This window comes from Salarias fasciatus, chromosome 16 (genome assembly GCF_902148845.1).
Source record: "Salarias fasciatus chromosome 16, fSalaFa1.1, whole genome shotgun sequence".
Classification (NCBI taxonomy): domain Eukaryota; kingdom Metazoa; phylum Chordata; class Actinopteri; order Blenniiformes; family Blenniidae; genus Salarias; species Salarias fasciatus.
This window is the reverse complement of record NC_043760.1, coordinates 15485857-15503734: the sequence shown is the minus strand read 5'-3', so window position 1 is coordinate 15503734 and position 17878 is coordinate 15485857. Positions and strand designations below refer to the sequence as shown.

The 17878-nt window shown below is 44.1% G+C and overlaps 1 protein-coding gene across 1 annotated transcript in view; it reads right to left on the bottom strand.

The window, feature by feature from the left end:
• Positions 1 to 269: 269 nt before the first annotated feature.
• epb41l5 (erythrocyte membrane protein band 4.1 like 5) overlaps positions 270 to 17878 on the bottom strand; it is a 31697-nt gene continuing 14088 nt past the window's right edge. Inside the window, exons 11-26 of the mRNA XM_030112853.1 lie at positions 17779 to 17848; positions 16177 to 16346; positions 15357 to 15463; positions 14696 to 14714; positions 13760 to 13805; positions 13440 to 13558; positions 6714 to 6865; positions 6439 to 6536; positions 6178 to 6312; positions 5867 to 5934; positions 5141 to 5263; positions 3866 to 3947; positions 3359 to 3439; positions 3021 to 3083; positions 2686 to 2825; positions 270 to 1811 (exon numbers count right to left, since the gene is read on the bottom strand). Of these exons, the coding sequence (XP_029968713.1) occupies positions 1742 to 1811; positions 2686 to 2825; positions 3021 to 3083; positions 3359 to 3439; positions 3866 to 3947; positions 5141 to 5263; positions 5867 to 5934; positions 6178 to 6312; positions 6439 to 6536; positions 6714 to 6865; positions 13440 to 13558; positions 13760 to 13805; positions 14696 to 14714; positions 15357 to 15463; positions 16177 to 16346; positions 17779 to 17848 (1543 nt within the window). The 3' untranslated portion in view covers positions 270 to 1741. The remainder of the gene's footprint in view (positions 1812 to 2685; positions 2826 to 3020; positions 3084 to 3358; positions 3440 to 3865; positions 3948 to 5140; positions 5264 to 5866; positions 5935 to 6177; positions 6313 to 6438; positions 6537 to 6713; positions 6866 to 13439; positions 13559 to 13759; positions 13806 to 14695; positions 14715 to 15356; positions 15464 to 16176; positions 16347 to 17778; positions 17849 to 17878) is intronic.

Genomic DNA, 17878 nt, shown 5'->3' with positions numbered 1-17878 from the left:
CCCTGAATTTCTGTCCTTGTGGGGTCGACTTCGGTTACAAACTGACACAGTTGTGAAGGAAAAGATGAAGCGTTACCTCAGAGACGGCACCGTGTGTGTGTGTGTGTGTGTGTGTGTGTGTGTGTGAGTGTGTGTGTGTGGGGTCTCAGGTGTTGCTGGATGCAGCCTGTCTAATTGCAGTCAGGTGCAGCCCAATCAGCCGGCGGCTCTCCAGGTACAAGCAGCAGCGGCGGCGGCGTTCTGGACGCTTCGAGAAATGAATGAAAAACAATGGACTTGTTTGTACTGTAGTGAAGCTTTACTGAGTCATGATGATCAGGTGTTCCAGCCAAAAATTAAAGTTTATATAAAATTGCATTTGAGACTTGACGATCCCTGCTGTTGTTGTTCCGGTCGGTCTGATCAGTAACACGTCGTCTACTTCTTCTGTAATTAGAAAAACACCTTGAGGCTGAAACTCCCCACAGGATGTAGAAACTACTGGGCCGACAGACTTTCCCAATAAAGAAAAAAAAAAAAATAAATCTACTTCATATCTACAGACGGCTGACGCCCGAATACTGAAAATACTCGAATGCTACAACACGTTTGGACAGCATGTCCCACTCTAACGGGTACAGCGTAGAAGATAAATACTTTTCACTGTAGAAACATCCAGCTCCTTCATGAAATCATCGTTCAGCTACACAGAAAAATAACTCACATGTTCACCTGGAGAAACGGGATGACGTCTGAGGTCTAGCATTCTAGCATTTAAGAGTCGATGTAAAACAAGTGTAGGAGTCCAAACCTTTTCTTCTTTTCTTCTGCTCTTGTTCATACTGCTTCCTCTCCAGCGTATTTAGACGAGTACATTCATTTCCATAAGGCAGGGCAGGAGCTACATCATTTTTTTAAGGAATGTTCTGATCACAGTGTGTCAAACAGAAACTGAGCTGGCGTCACTTTTGGCAATGAAACGGCCAATCAATCCCACGTGACTGAAGACAATCTAACAGTGTGAGAACAAATCAACAAAAATAAGAGTGTCTCGTACGATACGATGCATCTGGAGTTACCGAAAGACGAAGGGTTCAAAATTAAAATTAGTGGTGTTCAGTTAAGTCCATATGAAGTCCAGTAATGGGCAAATTAAAACAATAAAAACAAACAAAAAAAAATGGAGGTAAGAATAGGATCATAAAAACAATTAAAAAATAACAGTATCACCGTCCGTAGCCAGTTATTCCTTCAAGGTCCAGTGTTGCAGAGATAATCCAGTGGCAGTAAGAGGCCGTCTCGGCTCCAGCAGAAGGCTGCTTAACTTAACGTCTCGTTCTTCAACAGACCGTTTGGTCCTTCGTCCAGTGTGCGGCTGCAGAGATCCAGTGATAAGACAGAGTTACAGCGACGGAGATGTGGCGGCACTACAAAGAGACGAGCTACAATAATCCCACTTTGAGTCCATGTTTTCAAGAGACGACGATTTCCTCAGATAAGACTTCCAGTATTCCTCCGCTGGCGGAAGCGGCAGGTCACTAAACAACGTAGCTCAGGGGTTAGGAACGTCACGGATGTTACTCTGGTGGTAAGTGTTGGCTTTAGAAAACACTTCTGACGAGCTGTTGGTGTGTGTTCTTAGTGTGTTTAGGAGTGAAGACGTGAGCTGCCTCCTCTCCGCTCCCCCCACCGCGCTCAGCTCTGGGGAGGCGGAGGAGGAATGTTCTGACGGTGGGTGGATGGGTGGAGGCTCGCTTCTGCATCAGAGCTCAGTGGTCAAGAGACCTCTGGGTTTGGCTCCATCCTCCGAGGCCGGCGGCTGAGCCACAGTGCTGCAGGACGGAGGGGGGAGGGGACACACACACACACACACACACACACACACACACACACACACACACACACACACACACACACACACACACGTCACATTCATGATATAACTAAAGAAAGTTAAAGTTTACATTATCAGTATCTTGTTTCAAAGATTGAAACTCCCAATTTCTTTTTAATTAAAAGATTACATGTAAAAAGAAACATTTTGGTTTTGGACCTTCATAATTTTAACTCATAAATCTCAATGGATCAGGTGACCTCTTTTTTTCCCCCCGACACAACAATCTGAATCATCTGTTTAATAGATTTTAGTTTCTATGCTAGGAGTGTTCAAATATCTGACAAAACCATGAACTTTTCAGTGATACTGTATCATGATGCCCTCAGAAACTATTTATCGACCAAAGCTTAGACCAAACTCATTCATTTAGCTGGCAAGAGGCAAAATATGTCAAATTGTCATGCAGTTATCATACATTTACTGCGCTCTGTAAACATTAATATAAGAGCAGGGTTACTCCTTGTTCACCAGTGGTCCAACTTTGCTCAACGAGTGTTGTTTGGTCTTCAAGATAAGAAGCTAAATGTTAACACTGCTCTACAGAGGCCCGGGCTCCAGATCCCAGGTTTAAAGTAATGACAGGAACAGCTTCTTGGAATAGGAGAAAATCAAGACATTGCAGAGCCCAATTTAATTTAAGTTAAAATTGATGAAAATCATGTGATTTTGGTCAGTTTTAGTCTGAACAGATTAAAAACACTGAATTTATCTATAATGTTCAGACTTGTCATCACTTTTTGTTTTCCGGCTCGATGCAGACCCTTTCAGGTGTGCTTCCTTCCAGCAAGGTGCAGTTTTCTGAGTTTTACCTGGCGGAGGCGGCGTTACGGGTGTGGGCGAGGTGGGGGAGGGCTGGCGTGAGAGCTGCGGCCCCGTCGGCGGGGAGGAGCGGGGTGACCTTAGCAGGGGGGTCAAGGTCGAGCAGGCCGTTAGTAAAGACGCCGGGAGGCTGCGTTAGAAGGGCGTGAGGGGAGAAGGTCAGAGGTCAGTTTTCTACACAAGCCCGAGCGTCTGCAGCTACGCATCTGCACACGGACAAGACGAGCATTTAACCCTTCAGTGGCAGCAGTCTGAGGGAAAATACAAGATCACAAAGTGACTGGACGTCGCCAGCGAGCTGCAGGAGCAGAGAAGAAGAACTCACAGCGGTGGTGGGAATGATCCAGCGGGGGGTGATCAGAGGTTTGGCCTGCTGCACCTGTGGGAGCTGAAACACAAGCAGAGGACCGCGGTTACTGGGCTGATTTTACAATTAATGGATTTTATCCTCCAATTCATCCTCTTTTGATCCCAGATCAGACTTGTGACTCTCAACACAATGCAGCTGAACCCCAACATCACATCAAGGTTTCACTTGAATTCTATTTAAACTAGTCAACGGCTGAAGCTTCAGTAAGCGGCAGTTAGAGCTGCTGAATCGTCCTCAGAGGCCGTTTAAACGGTGACAGGAGGAGAAGAGCTCTGTAGCAGAGTCAGACTCACCACGGGGGTCGGATCGCTGAAGTCGATGAGGTTGTCGGAGAGTGAGGCTCTGGTTGACAGCTCCACTTCTTCCACTTTAACCTGAAACGTGACGTAAGCTTCAAGGTACAAACAGGCAAAAACAAACAGGCCTTCCTCTCGTGTAGCAGCTTCTGTAAACACTGCTGTGATAAACTAGCACGCTGCTGCACACACCTTTTATACACAGAAGCATGTTAACCTTCCAGTGTTGGTAAAACAGTGAGATCTTTCTTTTTTAAAGCGGTTTTCTTTTCCTGTTTTAGCTCCATCTTTATGAATCTACATGGTGTTATTTTGGCAGTTTAACTTTAATTTGTTATCTTTTATTGTATTTTTTTTCATCCTGGTGTCAAATTACCTGGCTTTAACCCACATCTACATCTTCTTCCTACTCTCTGTGAGTTGTGTAAATGTCATTATCAGATCCCTCCAAGTGGACTCCAACAGCCATAAACTCAACAATCACGAAGCCGGCTGATCCGTTACCTTCGGCGCCAAGACCTCGCTGGCACACTCCAAGGGCATCATGGGAAGAGCGGGGTTTAAATCTTCGGTTAACCTCTCAGCACTGCAGAACAGACAGAACATAAATCAGTAAATGACTCGGACTGATAAAACAGGAATGTCAGGAATATTCACCTTTTTCTAGTTAAAGATTGATTCATTCTAAGAGTATTTGACTGACCCTCCCCCATCTCATATTCTTCTTCTATTATTTAACTGTTAACTTTATACAGGATTTTTAAAGATAAACGTCTAATAAATAAACGGTAATCTGAATAGCAGGTCATTATCAGGGTCTCTGTGGGTTTCTTCAGTGTGAAGCAGGAAAACAAGCCGCATGCTGGCCGCCGTGAGCATTTACTGCATCAATGACCGCATCAATCAGTGCCTGCTGGAGCATCTGTGTGCGTCTGGTTTTTCTGTGTCATTCTACTGTAAACACATCTTGAGCAGAGCTGTATCCAGGCAGAACTCAGGTCATGTGACCCACAAAGGCAGATCAGCAAAAACCTCACGTGCAATACTGAAACACACCAGTAGATGGCAGCAAAGACTATGAAGAACAAGCAAATATTTTTTTTGATATATCTATGTTGTGGGATGAGTTTTTCTGGTTCTTTCTGCTGTTTGGATGATGTTATGTCAGGATGATTACTCTCTGGTGGAGTTCATTTTAATGCTACATCTATATTTTCAGGAGCGTGCCAGACGGCCTCCACCCTGGCGTTGCCAGGTCTGTGAGGCAGAAGCAACTAAAAAGATTCCAAAACTAAAAACACCTCAAAAACAACTCATTCAAAATTATGTGTGCAACTTCTAAAGTCAAACAGTATTTATAGACACAAAATGCTTTTGATGAAACAGATTTTTTTTTTTTTTTTAAATAATCGAGCTCTGATGAGATGTTCAGGATGACAGTGATATTCATGTAAACAAACCAGGTTCAGATTTTTTCCATGTAATTTGCTTCCAAAATAGGTTTCAACAACAACAACAACCCAAAGCAACATCTAAGTACAATCTGATTTAGTTCACTGGAAATTCACCAGCCTGGCACAGCGGATCATTTAACTGCATCTTTGATTCCTCATCAGGTTTTTGGGTGGAGTTTGGATGGTTAGAACCTTTCCTTAAGGAACCACAGTGGCGACCAGAATGCAGAAGAATTCAACACCATAATCTGCTAATCTGTGAGGAAATAAAGGTTCAATGTATATTTGTGAATCGATCACTCTGAATAGATACACACACACACACCTGGTCCCTGCGGACGAGACCAGCGAGGCGGGCTTCAGCAGGTCCCAGGAGTCCTGCACGTCAGGCCGGCCGCTCACGGAAAGAGAGGAGTTACTGCCCATGCGGCCGGTCCGAGCCTTCAGCCTGGCAGACAGACGGCACATGTTTCTGTTGGCGGCCGAGTGGGAGTGTTTCTACATAACACACATTCCTGCTGCAAATATTTCACCTGATTTACAGTAAGTAGAAAGCGTGAGTCACAGGGCGGGATTAGGCTGATCCCACTACACTCAGGAAATCAATGGTACATACACACGAACGACAACCACTTCGTCAGGATGTATTGAATTGAATTCAGGCAATTTTTAAACATGATTGATTTATTAAATGCTTTTGTCTAAAGGCGTAAGTACCAGAAATGACCAAATCTACCATTTGTGTGGCCTGTTGTCGGGGACTTTTCCCTCCACAGGTGATGTAATGTTGCAAGCTATGCCAATAATCCTCATGAATATGCAAGAGGTTAATCAGCTGGAGCAGCAGGGAGCTCGGTGATTGGAGACAATGCACCAACATTCGGCATGACTCAGAGGGAGGATTTCAAGACAATGAAGCACAGAATGAAGCACAGGCAATGACGGCTCCTCTCTAGACAACTGACAGATGCAGAAAGTTGCAGAGTAAATAACTTTATCATTATGTATACATAAAGTTTAAAAAGATGTGAGTGTGTGTGTGTGTTCATACCTGGCGGAAGCCTCCTGCAGGTTGCAGTTTTTATCTCCAGCTGATACAGCATGGTCCTCCAAAGGAGTCTGCACAGAGAGGGACATGGAAGTAGTGTGTGAGAGATTTTACATACAAGCATTGGAGAACTACTAACATGCTCTCATATCTACGAATAGCCAGAACTGTGAGGAGAGCCTCAAGTCCTCAATGTGCTCTAATGATTAGAAGGAATAGAAGGAATCTGTGCTACAGGAAGTTAACCAGTTAACACAGAAAGACTTGGAGGACAGTAAATGTTTTATTAAAGACTTCTGCAGGCTGCTGAGCACCTTGAGGGCAGCGGCCTCAGCTTGAGCTTTCAGGATGTTGCTCTTCAGATCCTCCGGGGTGCGCAGCGGAGTAACCACCGGACTGCTGCCGGCGCTGTTCAGGACACACTTCTCTGTCAGCTTCACCACGTCCTCCTGTTGGAGCAGAGGGGAAAACATTCTCCGCATAAGAATAACAGAAACACATTTTGAAGAAAAAAGATGAAATTAGAAAATAAGGCGTTTGCTACTCTTGTCTAAACATTGCTTCATGTCACCCACCAGATTATTCATCGCCACATTAACGTTGACATTATTTCGTGGCGTCGGAGGAAGTGGACTGCTCTCCAGCTCCAGCTGTTTCAGACGAGCTGCTGCTTCTGAGGAAACAAAAACAATCTTATGACAGGGTTACTGGAGCCAAACCCAGCTGACGAGCATGAGACTGAGAGAACACGCAAACTAAGACGGGACGGATCTGTTGGACAACAGATCTTTGCAAGGTACATGTGGCTTTAAAACAGTTTCCAGTCAAATGGCAGACTCTGCAGTCTCACCAGAGAGACTGAGCGGATCCTCCGCAGCGCCGCCGGCCGCGGCGTAGGCCCCGCTGGGTCCGGCCTCCTCTGGCGCCGGTGCTGATGGGACGACGGGCGTCCTGAGGACATCGTCGATGCACGTCTCCATCAGGTCAGCCACCGCAGGCAGACTGGATACAGGAGGGGGGGAAAAGAGGAACAGATGTGAGAACTGACAGGTGACTGGCTTTCACAGCGAGTTCATTCTAATAAAGAAAAAGTTTTATCAATCATAAAATTGAACAAAGTCTGAACAGATTACCTTACCTGCATCATCCATAAGACTTAAATGGGACTCCAGCAAGATGGTAAAACTTAGTCATGGTGGTTTATCAGACAAGATAAACACACTAAAACATACATGTAGATCATTTCCCAAAGATAACATAAAAATAAGTGGCTTTGCAGTGGAAATGCTTTTACAATTGAAAGCACATTATGAATAGTGAATATGAGACATGAGTCCACTGTTCAAGCCCCAGATCTAATGTCTTCTTCAGAAAGGTACAGACGGTCAGTCCATGAAAAATAAGCATTCAAAATAAGTAATAAGTTTCATGGGAAAAGCTGTGGTGTAATATTCTCAGAATCACAGGTGCTGGAGGCGAAGTGTTTGATACGTGGATTGTGGTGGAAGCTCCTCCAGCAGCTCGGTAATTACCTCATATTTCTGTAGCCTGAAGACGCAGCACAACATAACAAGTACACACACACCGCCGTGTGCTGCCAGGGGAGGACAGGAGTTAAAAACAAACGCACACACACAGAAAAGACACAATACTCTTGGCCACGCACTGAAAAATCCATGTAAACACTTCCACATGTTGTGGAATCCAGACTGAATGACTGGAAGTGGGAGAAGATAGAACTACGGTTCACACAGAAGGTTGAGTCAAGTCCCATCTTTTATTCTCTGAAATGATTTACCACAGACGGTTTTGGAAAGACGCACCTCCTTTGGTCACAGTGATGTTGTAAACATTCAACTAAGTCACGATAATAATAAAAAGGAATCAACTTCATCGTTTGAGCTGTGCAATAAATATAGCAGTGTAGCTGAAGTGGACATTTAGTGCATTCGACACAGTCTGGTCTACATTTACGATTACCTTGATCACCGAGTAGCTTCATAGTATCTATGTTTACAGTGTCTACAGCAAATACCGACGCTGTGTAACAAATACAGTGTACACAAACAATTTCTCATCAAACTTTGATTTAGCTTTTAACATTATTAAGGCGCTCTTGCTCAATCGCTGAGGTTGTTGAACACGAGGGCGACACCAGCTTTATTATTAAGTCCTGACTGAGATTCAGCAGAGACGACGCAAACATGCATCCTGCTGCATTTCTCAAATGCTTTCAGGAAAGTAGAGAGACAGAGAGAGAGAGAGAAAAAAAAGGAAATCTAACAGATGAGGAATTATTGGAATGCATTCCAACTCCTCTGATTCTCTTCAGGTTTTTGTTTCGTCTCTGCCCATTTTTGATAAATATTAAAGATGTGATGCCTCTTATCGAAGCACGTTCTTAAAATCTAAGAATATATAAAACACAATTCATACGAAAAAAAAATCATTTGACAGAATTTCCACTTATCAAATATAAAGCAACCAAGTTAGAAATATTATAAAAACAAGACATCTGTTAGAAAATGAGGGTTTGCTTGAGCTGTCCGGGAACTGTGTGACCTATTGTTTCCTTGCAGAGTCGAGAGCGGAATTGAATTCCTGAGTCTCGCACCGATACCATCTTACCCCGACCGGCCAGTTTCACTGTGAGGCTCAGACTGAAGGTCACAAAAAAAAAAAAGTGTACAGGACAGACAGGGAAAGAGCAATAACTTTTCCGAGAGTGCCGTTGGGCTGAGGGTCAAACACAGGAGGCAGGAGAAGGCCGGCGAGACGGAACGCTTCGTGGTTCCTGATGGAATAAACGACCCTTTCTGTTGAGGAATGTTTAACTCGAGCAGACGTACGAGCTTTTCTCGTACGGCGGCGGCCGTGGCACAAATCATCAAGTTTCTCAAGGACAAGTCACTTCACTGCCGAGGGGTTTCCACTTATCAGTGTGCTGACTAGAAACGGTGGTCTGCAGGTCGCATCTGTCCAACGTGAGCAGGGAGGATGGTGGTGGGGGAGGAAGAGGAGGAGGAGGAGGAGGAGGAGGGGGAGGTGGGGGAGACCTGGGGGAAACAGAAGGACGAGGGGACGGGGACAAACAGGAGGTGGATGTACAGACAAAAAAAAAAAAAAGTAGTGAGAATGATTGAGGTGAGGACACTGGAACGACAGCGGTGATTATGAGCAGAGAATGGGAGAAGTAAAGCCGACAGACATGCAGGAGGAGGAAGAGGAAATCCATTTCACTGCACGTGGATCAACTGCATGCAGGAGGAACACACGAGCGAATGTTTAGTGCTTCTCTTTACATTTCAATTGAGCATAGCGGATGGTAATAAACATGAATAAATGAACAGGACGAGCATGGCTGAGCGGCGCGGCTCAAGTTCATCACAGAGCCGCAGTTCTTCTGCGACACTTTGTGTGCACCGGAGTGTGCCGTGACACATGTTGTCATATGAACTCTTTGGTGAAGCAGACTTAAGCGAGGTGGACTGGACGTCTCTGGAGCATCGGTGACCCAGCTTTGCACCTCCAGCGGCCGATGTTTGAGGACTTATGTCAAATCAGTGCTTCTAATGTTTATAAGCCCAGGGCGAAAGCCTTTTTTTTCCCCGACAGTGCCACGGGGGGGAACGGGAGGCCGCAGCGTGCGCTCCGTTTCCCCGCTGCCACCGCCAAACAGTGACTAACGTGACGGCTGAAGCCGAGGTGGATGGCAGATGAACTCCCGCTGACCTCCACATGCTCCATATAGTCTCTCATTGGCAAATGAGATTACGTTTTCTAAATTAATTCCAAGGGCGCTGACATTTGACTTTATCCAGTCTCCCATATGATGATGTTTCAGAGAACGGAGGGGGCTTACAGGAACGAGCCGGGGTCAGAGAGGAGGCGAAGCACAACATGCCGGCCAATACAGAGAGGCTGAAAACAGCTGCAAGGGACACTGGAACTTCTAAATGCTTGTTTCAGTTCTAAAAATCTTATACAGAACAGGGAGATGAAGTAGAGCAAAATGAGGAGTAAATTTCGATCGTTACGATGATAAAGCTCCAACTTAATGGCTTGAAAACGCCACACTTTGTACTGTGATGGCCAAAGAAAAACAGAAATATTGGGATTTTGGAGAAAACAGACTCAGATTTCAGCCAGACTCGGTTCAGTAATGAAGCGTGTGCACTGAGATTTAGTTTTGTCTTGTGTGCAACACCATTTGCAGGGTCTCAGAAGTAGAGCTGCTGTTGATTTTACCTTCTTTTTTAAGTTCATTTCGTCTTCAGTTTCTGCTTCATAAGAGTCTGACATCTGGCCTGTTGCAAACAGGTAAGATTTATTCACCAGCCCGGCGTTACATTATGAAAATGACCGGATAAATTTTGCCTGAATCAAGAACAAATCTCATCTGTGCAGCAAATATAAGCATTCGGTTGTATTGTGAAAACTGCATCAGTTGTGAGTAATAAACGGCGTTTTTAACTTCACCACTGTCAAATATATTTAAATCTTTGTCGTCCTTTTGTTTGGAATTTGAAAGAGGAAGTTCTTGAATTTGAACTGATTATTGATTTAGCTTTCACCACAAGTTTCTACACATCAGGGGTTACTTAAAAAAAAAAAAAAACCTATTTCCTTAATATTATAAGGTTGAGTGTAACCAGCGCTATCACATTTATTATTAGTTTGCTGTTAATTTGCCAGTTACATGCATGTCCAGTCCTGGTGGGCGATCAGTAAGCATCACATCCGTGATCTGTTTCCACGCCGATACAAACCAAATGAATTCATCCAAATTTAAATGACATCATTGGAGATATTTCTTGAAAACGAAAGCGTTGCATAACATTAACTTTGAAACAGGCCCATTAAAGGATCTTCTGAGAGCGGGGAACCAGCTGAGGGCTGCAGAGCTTCATGCAAAATTCAGTGAAGTGAGGAAGACATGAGGAGGAAGGTGAAAGCAGCCTCCTCCTCATCTTCACCCAGTAAACGGTTTTAATGGGTCGATAGCGCAAAAAACAAAAACTCCAGAGATCTTAAGCGTTACATCTCAAGCTGATGAAATATTCAGGAACCTGCACCACTTGTGTCGGTGTTCATAAAGCTTTTTAAATTAAGATGAGTAAAGAAGCTTCTGGAGGATTTATAGCATTGCTCATATAATAATACCTACTTTACAGAGAGTAATTCAGGTACGAATCCATTACATTTTCTTAAAAATCCAAAAAGTACATATACAGTTTGCTTATTTTTTTTATAAATACATAACTGTTTTTAACTGGGATGCAAGATGGTTTAAGTTTTTGAAAAAATAAAAAACACAGTTATAAATGCATATTCTGAAAGTTAAAGATCCGCTATTATTATTATTATTAGGTAACCAATTTCCATCTGAGAGCAACACAGAGGCAAAGCTTAAAAAAAGGACTCAACATATTTCTCTGGACCAAAAACTAAACTAATATTGAAAAGATGGAAAAATAAATCCTGGAAAAAGCCACTTTGCTGTAGAAATTACAGTACACGTATTCCTCTTATTAAAACCGAGCGGAAATTTACTTTTCCAAAATATTGAATCAGCCTGAGCTGTAAATCTGAGTCAGCTTCTTTTTTTTTGTTTGTTTTCTCCCAGAGGGAGCTGCACCGAGGTCAGGAAATGAAACAAAAGCATGTGAGTGAGTTTTCCTGATTCTTCTTCGTTCGTTCTTCTACGAGCTATTGAGACAGTGGCCAGCAAAACGTCCTCCCGTCCTCAAATCGTGTGAAGCACTTTGTAGTTTGGAAGAGAGAGTGGTTGACAGGATGCACGGAACGACTAAAAGAAAAGGATAACTACAAACTAAAAGGCACCAGAGTCCAGAAAAGAGCGGATTAAAAAGCTGAAATCACGTCGCTGAATCATGACACTAGATACAAGCGCCCCAAATCAAAGCACCACTTCCTGCACCAATTAGTTCGGCATTTCATGCTGATCAAAAGCGGACAAACAGCGAAACACACTCAACTGCTCTCTGTCCACTGCGAGGAAAGGGGAAAAAAAAACCAAACAAAAAAAAAAAAAAAATTTCCAAAGCCAAAATCAGGGATCCCACAGCGCAGCCATTGATTGGTTAAAGCCAAAGCTCGGTCAAGGTTCGGGGTTTGAATGTACCTACCCAGCCTGCCTCCAGACAGGACCAATGTGTCCTCAGTACATGCTAATACTGGAACACACAAGGGAACATCACAGGTTTATAAGAGAAGAGAGCAGCTTCATAAAGCACATGGCGGTGCATCCGCGCATCATTTCAATCCCCACGACATCGGAACAGGATGCGTGCATCCACACATCTCATACGAAACTGACGTAAAGGCGGTGTTTAAAGAACAGGAGCCATGAACGGCAGTAGCCTACGCAGGGAGGAATAAACACCAACACAATGAAAAATTGAGCCGTTCTGAACATCCTATTAGAGGATGACATCCCAGCCTTCTGATTCATCCTTCACCTGGATCACTTTCAGTCTCATTGGGTTTTCACATCTGGCTGAACAGTTTAAATGACAGTTTTGTTACATTTTGCCTGTTTACATGGAGACAGACGCCGTGTTTTTCAAAAGCATTTTGTAAACACTTTTTAAAACAACATTTAACATACACTATATTTTCTCTAAAGACTGATAATATCTGCACTTTTCCTTTGAACTGAACGCTCCAATCCCATGTGCACGGTTGTATTACAGCACCTACATGCATCAAAAGTGTTTTCCCTGTGTGTATAGAGATCGTTTCTAAATGTAGTCGTCTGAGCGTGAACCTTCTAAAATGGAATAACTTCATTTCCAGTTGATCGTTGTCATGGGAACGGGGCCTTTATGTATCTGACGCGTACGTGATTTAGCAAGCAGCGCAAAACTTGTAGAGTACTTTATTCCCTCCTGTGACACAGAGGAAACCCTGAAAATATTATCAAGGAATACCAGAAAATACGCACAAACACACACCTCATAAATGATCAGTATTTCTTGAGTGTGTTTGATCACACTGTTGGGAGTACACAAAAGTAATCAGGGTAACCAAGTAGAGAAAAATTAACACAAATAGGAAAAAAATACTTGATTACTCATGCAAAGGTTAAAAACAAAGTTTGTTCTTGAAATGCACTATTGGTTAATGGCTGATTCATACATATGAAAACAGACATAAATACACTTGGACTCTCTCTTCCTTCCTGCCTCTGGATGAGATATGGGCTGTGGATAAGCCATGCTAAGCCACTCACATGGCATTAGACCATGAAAAACACACCTAGCCATCCACCCACTTGTTTCAGCACCCGACAGGGATCAGTCGGCAAGCCCCAACCTTCCCTAATCTGGTTTTGTTTTCTTCATCCTGAGCGAGCACCGAGCGGTTGTGAGCCGCCACTGGCACATAAAAATAATGAATCGGCTATTAACTTCAGAGAGCTGACTCGTCTGTTTTCTGAAACAGTTATGATGCTCACAGGAAGCTGGAGTGGACTTTAATAGATATGAGGGGGATGGTGTGTGTGTGTGTGGACACTGAGGTGCAGAAGACTGAAATCAGCAGAGCTACCGACCTTCTTTTTTCTCCTCCGGGACTCCGGGGCAGAGCCTCGATTTCCATTGGTCCGCAGGCAGCAGCAGCTACCGGGCCCACCACGGGCATCGCCGACCAGGCACCTCGGCTGGGAGCCACCTGGAGCGAGAGAGCGATCACAGCGAGAAGTCAGAACGGAAGAGACTGAAAGGAGCCAAGAGGGAGAAGATAAAGGTAATGGAGGATAATACTGGAATCTTAACTGTTACTTTCAATACGTTATTCTAATGTTTTTGTATTTTCCTAAACACGGGGATTTAAAAGGAAGGAATATAAGCTCACAGCAGCTCTGCTTCTCACCTTGCTGTCTTTGCTGGAGCTGACTCCATTACCCGAGGACAAAACCCTGTAAAAAGCCACAAAGTGAGGTTTGATTTAAAGCATAAAACAGTATGTAGCATATAATAGCACAACTATAATAAAGCATCACACATTATAAGTTTGGATTCATGAATTGGCTCATAGAAGCAATTACTGAGTTGATTTTATGAGACAATTTTTACTTTTTAATTCTTTTAGCATCCTCGTACAGCAACAGCTATTCTTCCTGGGGTGTAAGAACGTCCTACATCCACTACTATGCAATACTAGTATATCACATATAGGATCATAGCTCATGGAGGCTTGTTTGGTTTGTGGAAACTGTAAATGCAACTTAGCTGAAGGATAAGGCTGCTTGCTGATCTTTGCTCCACTTTCAACCAGAGCCTTTCATGCATGGCACAAACATTACTCCGAACAGAGCTATGAAGAACAAGTCGAGCAGCTCGTGCAGATTTGGGGAAACGCAGATTCATTTATGACTATGCTTTTCCCGTTACTCTCCTAATTTGAAGCCGACCATGAGCCGACTTGCTAAACCCCATGATTCATTTGTACTAACGCTATCTTCATCCGTCACACAGGTTTAAATAATCCAAGCAGCACCAGCGCCGTCAGACATGGCGGCTGGTGCAATCAGGTGAAATGAAAAGTCCTGTTTGTCATGGAAAAGCTCTGACTCAGCGTTTCTCATGACAGCTTAAAGCTACGAGTGAGATCACATCTCGGCCCACACGCGCTGCGCCGTTACAAAAGGCTCAGTGTTTCAGCCTTATGATCGAACTGACGGAAACGTGCGTCACACAGCAGCACTTCCAACCACACACCTCATTTATTATTACTGATTACATCCTCTAATTACTGAATCAAACAACAGCTAAACGTAATGACATTATTAGAAGACATTATACTTACTCCTGGGGGTGGTAATGGCCTGTAAAGAACAGATAAAAACAATACATTATACATGTTGTGAAGATGATCGGAAAGAATGATTCAAAGGGCAAACACGGACAAATCTTCTGTAACATGAGTCCTGGAGGAATTTTTATCTCGCATACTAGAAAACTGTTAATTAAATACTATTATGGTACTGCGAGATGACCGTCGTATGCATTTCTCTTCCTTTGGATTTGTTGTTATGGTCGTGTTTCTTCACCCTGGCCGTGAATAGACATTAATAGCAGGACTGTAAAGCTTCCGGCTGGACTCTGAAAAGCTTCACCTCTTCTTAAGTAACATCCAATCAAATACTGTTATCACATTGATCAAGTTGCATACAGATAAATGACAGCTGTTGGGAATGAAAAACAAGTGCAAACCCCAAAGGACTGGACATAAAAAGCTTTCTAAAAAAAAATCAGGATTTGGGTTAGACAACTGCAACAATGCCTCCTGCTAATAAGTTACATATGCTGAGTAAGCCTCTTTATTTTGTTTAGAAAAAGTGGTAGGCAGGTAATGGACATGCATTTGCAGGATGAGCAGCAGAGCTGTGTGTGTGTGTGTGTGTGTGTGTGTGTGTGTGTGTGTGTGTGTGTGTGTGTGTGTGTGTGTGTGTGTGTGTGTTCCTCACCTCTGTTCTGCATGGTTCTCCTGGAGTAACGTCGACTGGGTCTCCTCTCAAACGAGGCCGACCTCCTGGCTTTATTGGCCTTGGTCGTCTGATACTCCGTCTTTCCACTGGCCAAACCAAACACAGACCTTTATTTCACACTTGCGATCACCCAACACAAGTATTCAATGTAAAAACCAGCTGTTGGTTATTTTTGGGTGGATCTCATTGTCTCAAAAAAAAAAAACAACAGGCAGAGGAATGACCCCTGCTGAACTCCAGGCCCGTCCAGGCGATAGCCGTTCATTAACAACAAACCCCTGCGACCCCGGAGCAAAGTCAACACTGCCACCAATGCTTATCCAACTGGGTAATGTTTAAACACAACTCGCTGGCCGCTGGCAGCCCGACGACTAACCACTGCGAGTATCTGTGTGTACACACATGTGGGTTTTCTCGTACGTACAGAGAATGACGCAGTGCTGTATGTCAAACTGGGATTATCATGCTGGTACTCCCGAACGCGCTGCGCAGAAACGAACACGTGTGGCACTCGGTTCAACAGCAGTCACCGCATGAAAAGGATCTCTCCACAGCGATTTATTGATTCTCTTACTTTCATAAAGAAATACTTAAAGAAGATGAGCAAAATGTGGATTATTTTTAAGAGCGTATGATGGAGAAACCTGGCAGAACAGACCGAGACTCTTCAGATGTGACTACCTTTCTTAGGCTGAACACTCAAACCTCCCGAGCATTTCATTCAAACAGAAATCACCCCCTGCACCGCCCCCACATCCTCCCAGCCTGGAGCAGACACAGCCCGCCTGCGTCTCTGTACCTGTATCTGAAGCGGGATCCCATGCGGATGAATCCGGAGCGAGCGGAGTTCTTCTGTACCGGCCCTCTCAGCCTGAAGAAAGCGTGGTGCTCCACGGCGCACTTCCACAGATGCTTGCAGGCCTTCGGATGGTCCATCCTGAAGACGAACGTGTGTTCCTGCTCTTTGCCCTGGGGGAGGTGAGCATGAGGTTAGCTTTGGGTAAAACAGAGGAGAAAGTTTCAGTACAGCAACACTGCTAATAAATACTGGGCTAATTTTCCCCAAATCATTGGTTTCAACACCAACTTTTCTGGTTCAGTTCTAGATTAAGTAAGTTTCAGCACAACTTCGAGACTGATACGTGAGGAATGAACGCCTGAGCTGGCCATGCAGGTGCTGTCTCATTAATCTGATTTCACCTCCAGGGCTGGATGGAAGTCTGCCTGGCACCACGGCCAGTTACAAAACTCACCCTGGAGTCGCTCCAGCATTATGCTCATACTTTGTTTTTCATTTCCTCTCAGCTGCACTTAGAGCAGCCTCCATGAATCAGATCAGTACTCATGCTGCAGAAAATACACACTACAGAAACTCATAACCTAATAATCAATGGACTCCACCTGAGACTGGAGCAACAACCCAATGCAAGTTCCAAGATTTCTGTTACAAAGAAACTGAAGTTGTACAGCGGCACAGCCACCAGTCATCAGTGTGTGTGTGTGTGTGTGTGTGTGAGATAACGCTTCTCTGTGATGGACTGTCGACACGGCTGCCGCTAAGTTGGATGAAGTGGTAGGAAGAGGTGACAGACTGAGGTAAACACTGTCTGCTGCTGCAGCCGGCTCCTTTCAGTGATCTTTCATGGCCCGAGGTGTGATACGCAGAAAGCTCAGACTGCACAGTAAATCCCACCGCCGGCAAAACTAACATACAGTATGCAGCATGCGTCTGTGCAGGATGGAGTTGGGAGGCGAGAACTCTGTGTGTGTGTGTGTGTGTGTGTGTGTGTGTGTGTGTGTGTGTGTGTGTGTGTGTGTGTGTGTGTGTGTACTGTGTAGGAGAATGGTGCATACCAGGAATACCAGAGGGGGCAGGCTTCTTTATTAACCTCACTCAAAGACCCCCGGATGGACATAAGCAGACTCTCCTCCGCTCTCATACTCACAATCCTCAGAGTATTACAGTACCAGAGCTCGTTTCGTTTGGCTTTAGTTCTACCCTCTTTCAGGGCTCGGGCAGAACTTCAAACACAGCTTTTTTTGAGGGGGTAAATAAAAAAGGCCTTTCATGAGGAAATAACACAGAACTCTGCTTGCTTTACAATGTTTTTCAAAAAAAAAAAGACTTGTACGGTCCACCTTAGTTTATACCTTTATAATTGGGCGTATGAGATTATATTCTTACAATCAAGATACTTTGAATCACCACAAATTCAGGTTCGTTTTATAAAACCGAATAACTGAAACTTTTTGGTAGAGCAACAAAGTTCAGCAAGTTCTCGGACTTCTATCTGTCACTGAAGATATGCAGAGTGTCAGGCAGGTACAGGGACACAGGTACTGTAATCTGTGTATGATTGAAATCAGTAGCTGGATGCATGTCTCAACATTTGACACTCACCTGTTCGTCATCCTCCACCACCACCAGCGTCAGCTTGCTTTTCTTGAAATCCAAACGAGTGATTTTGGGCCTGCGACATTTTCAAAGAAACAAACACATC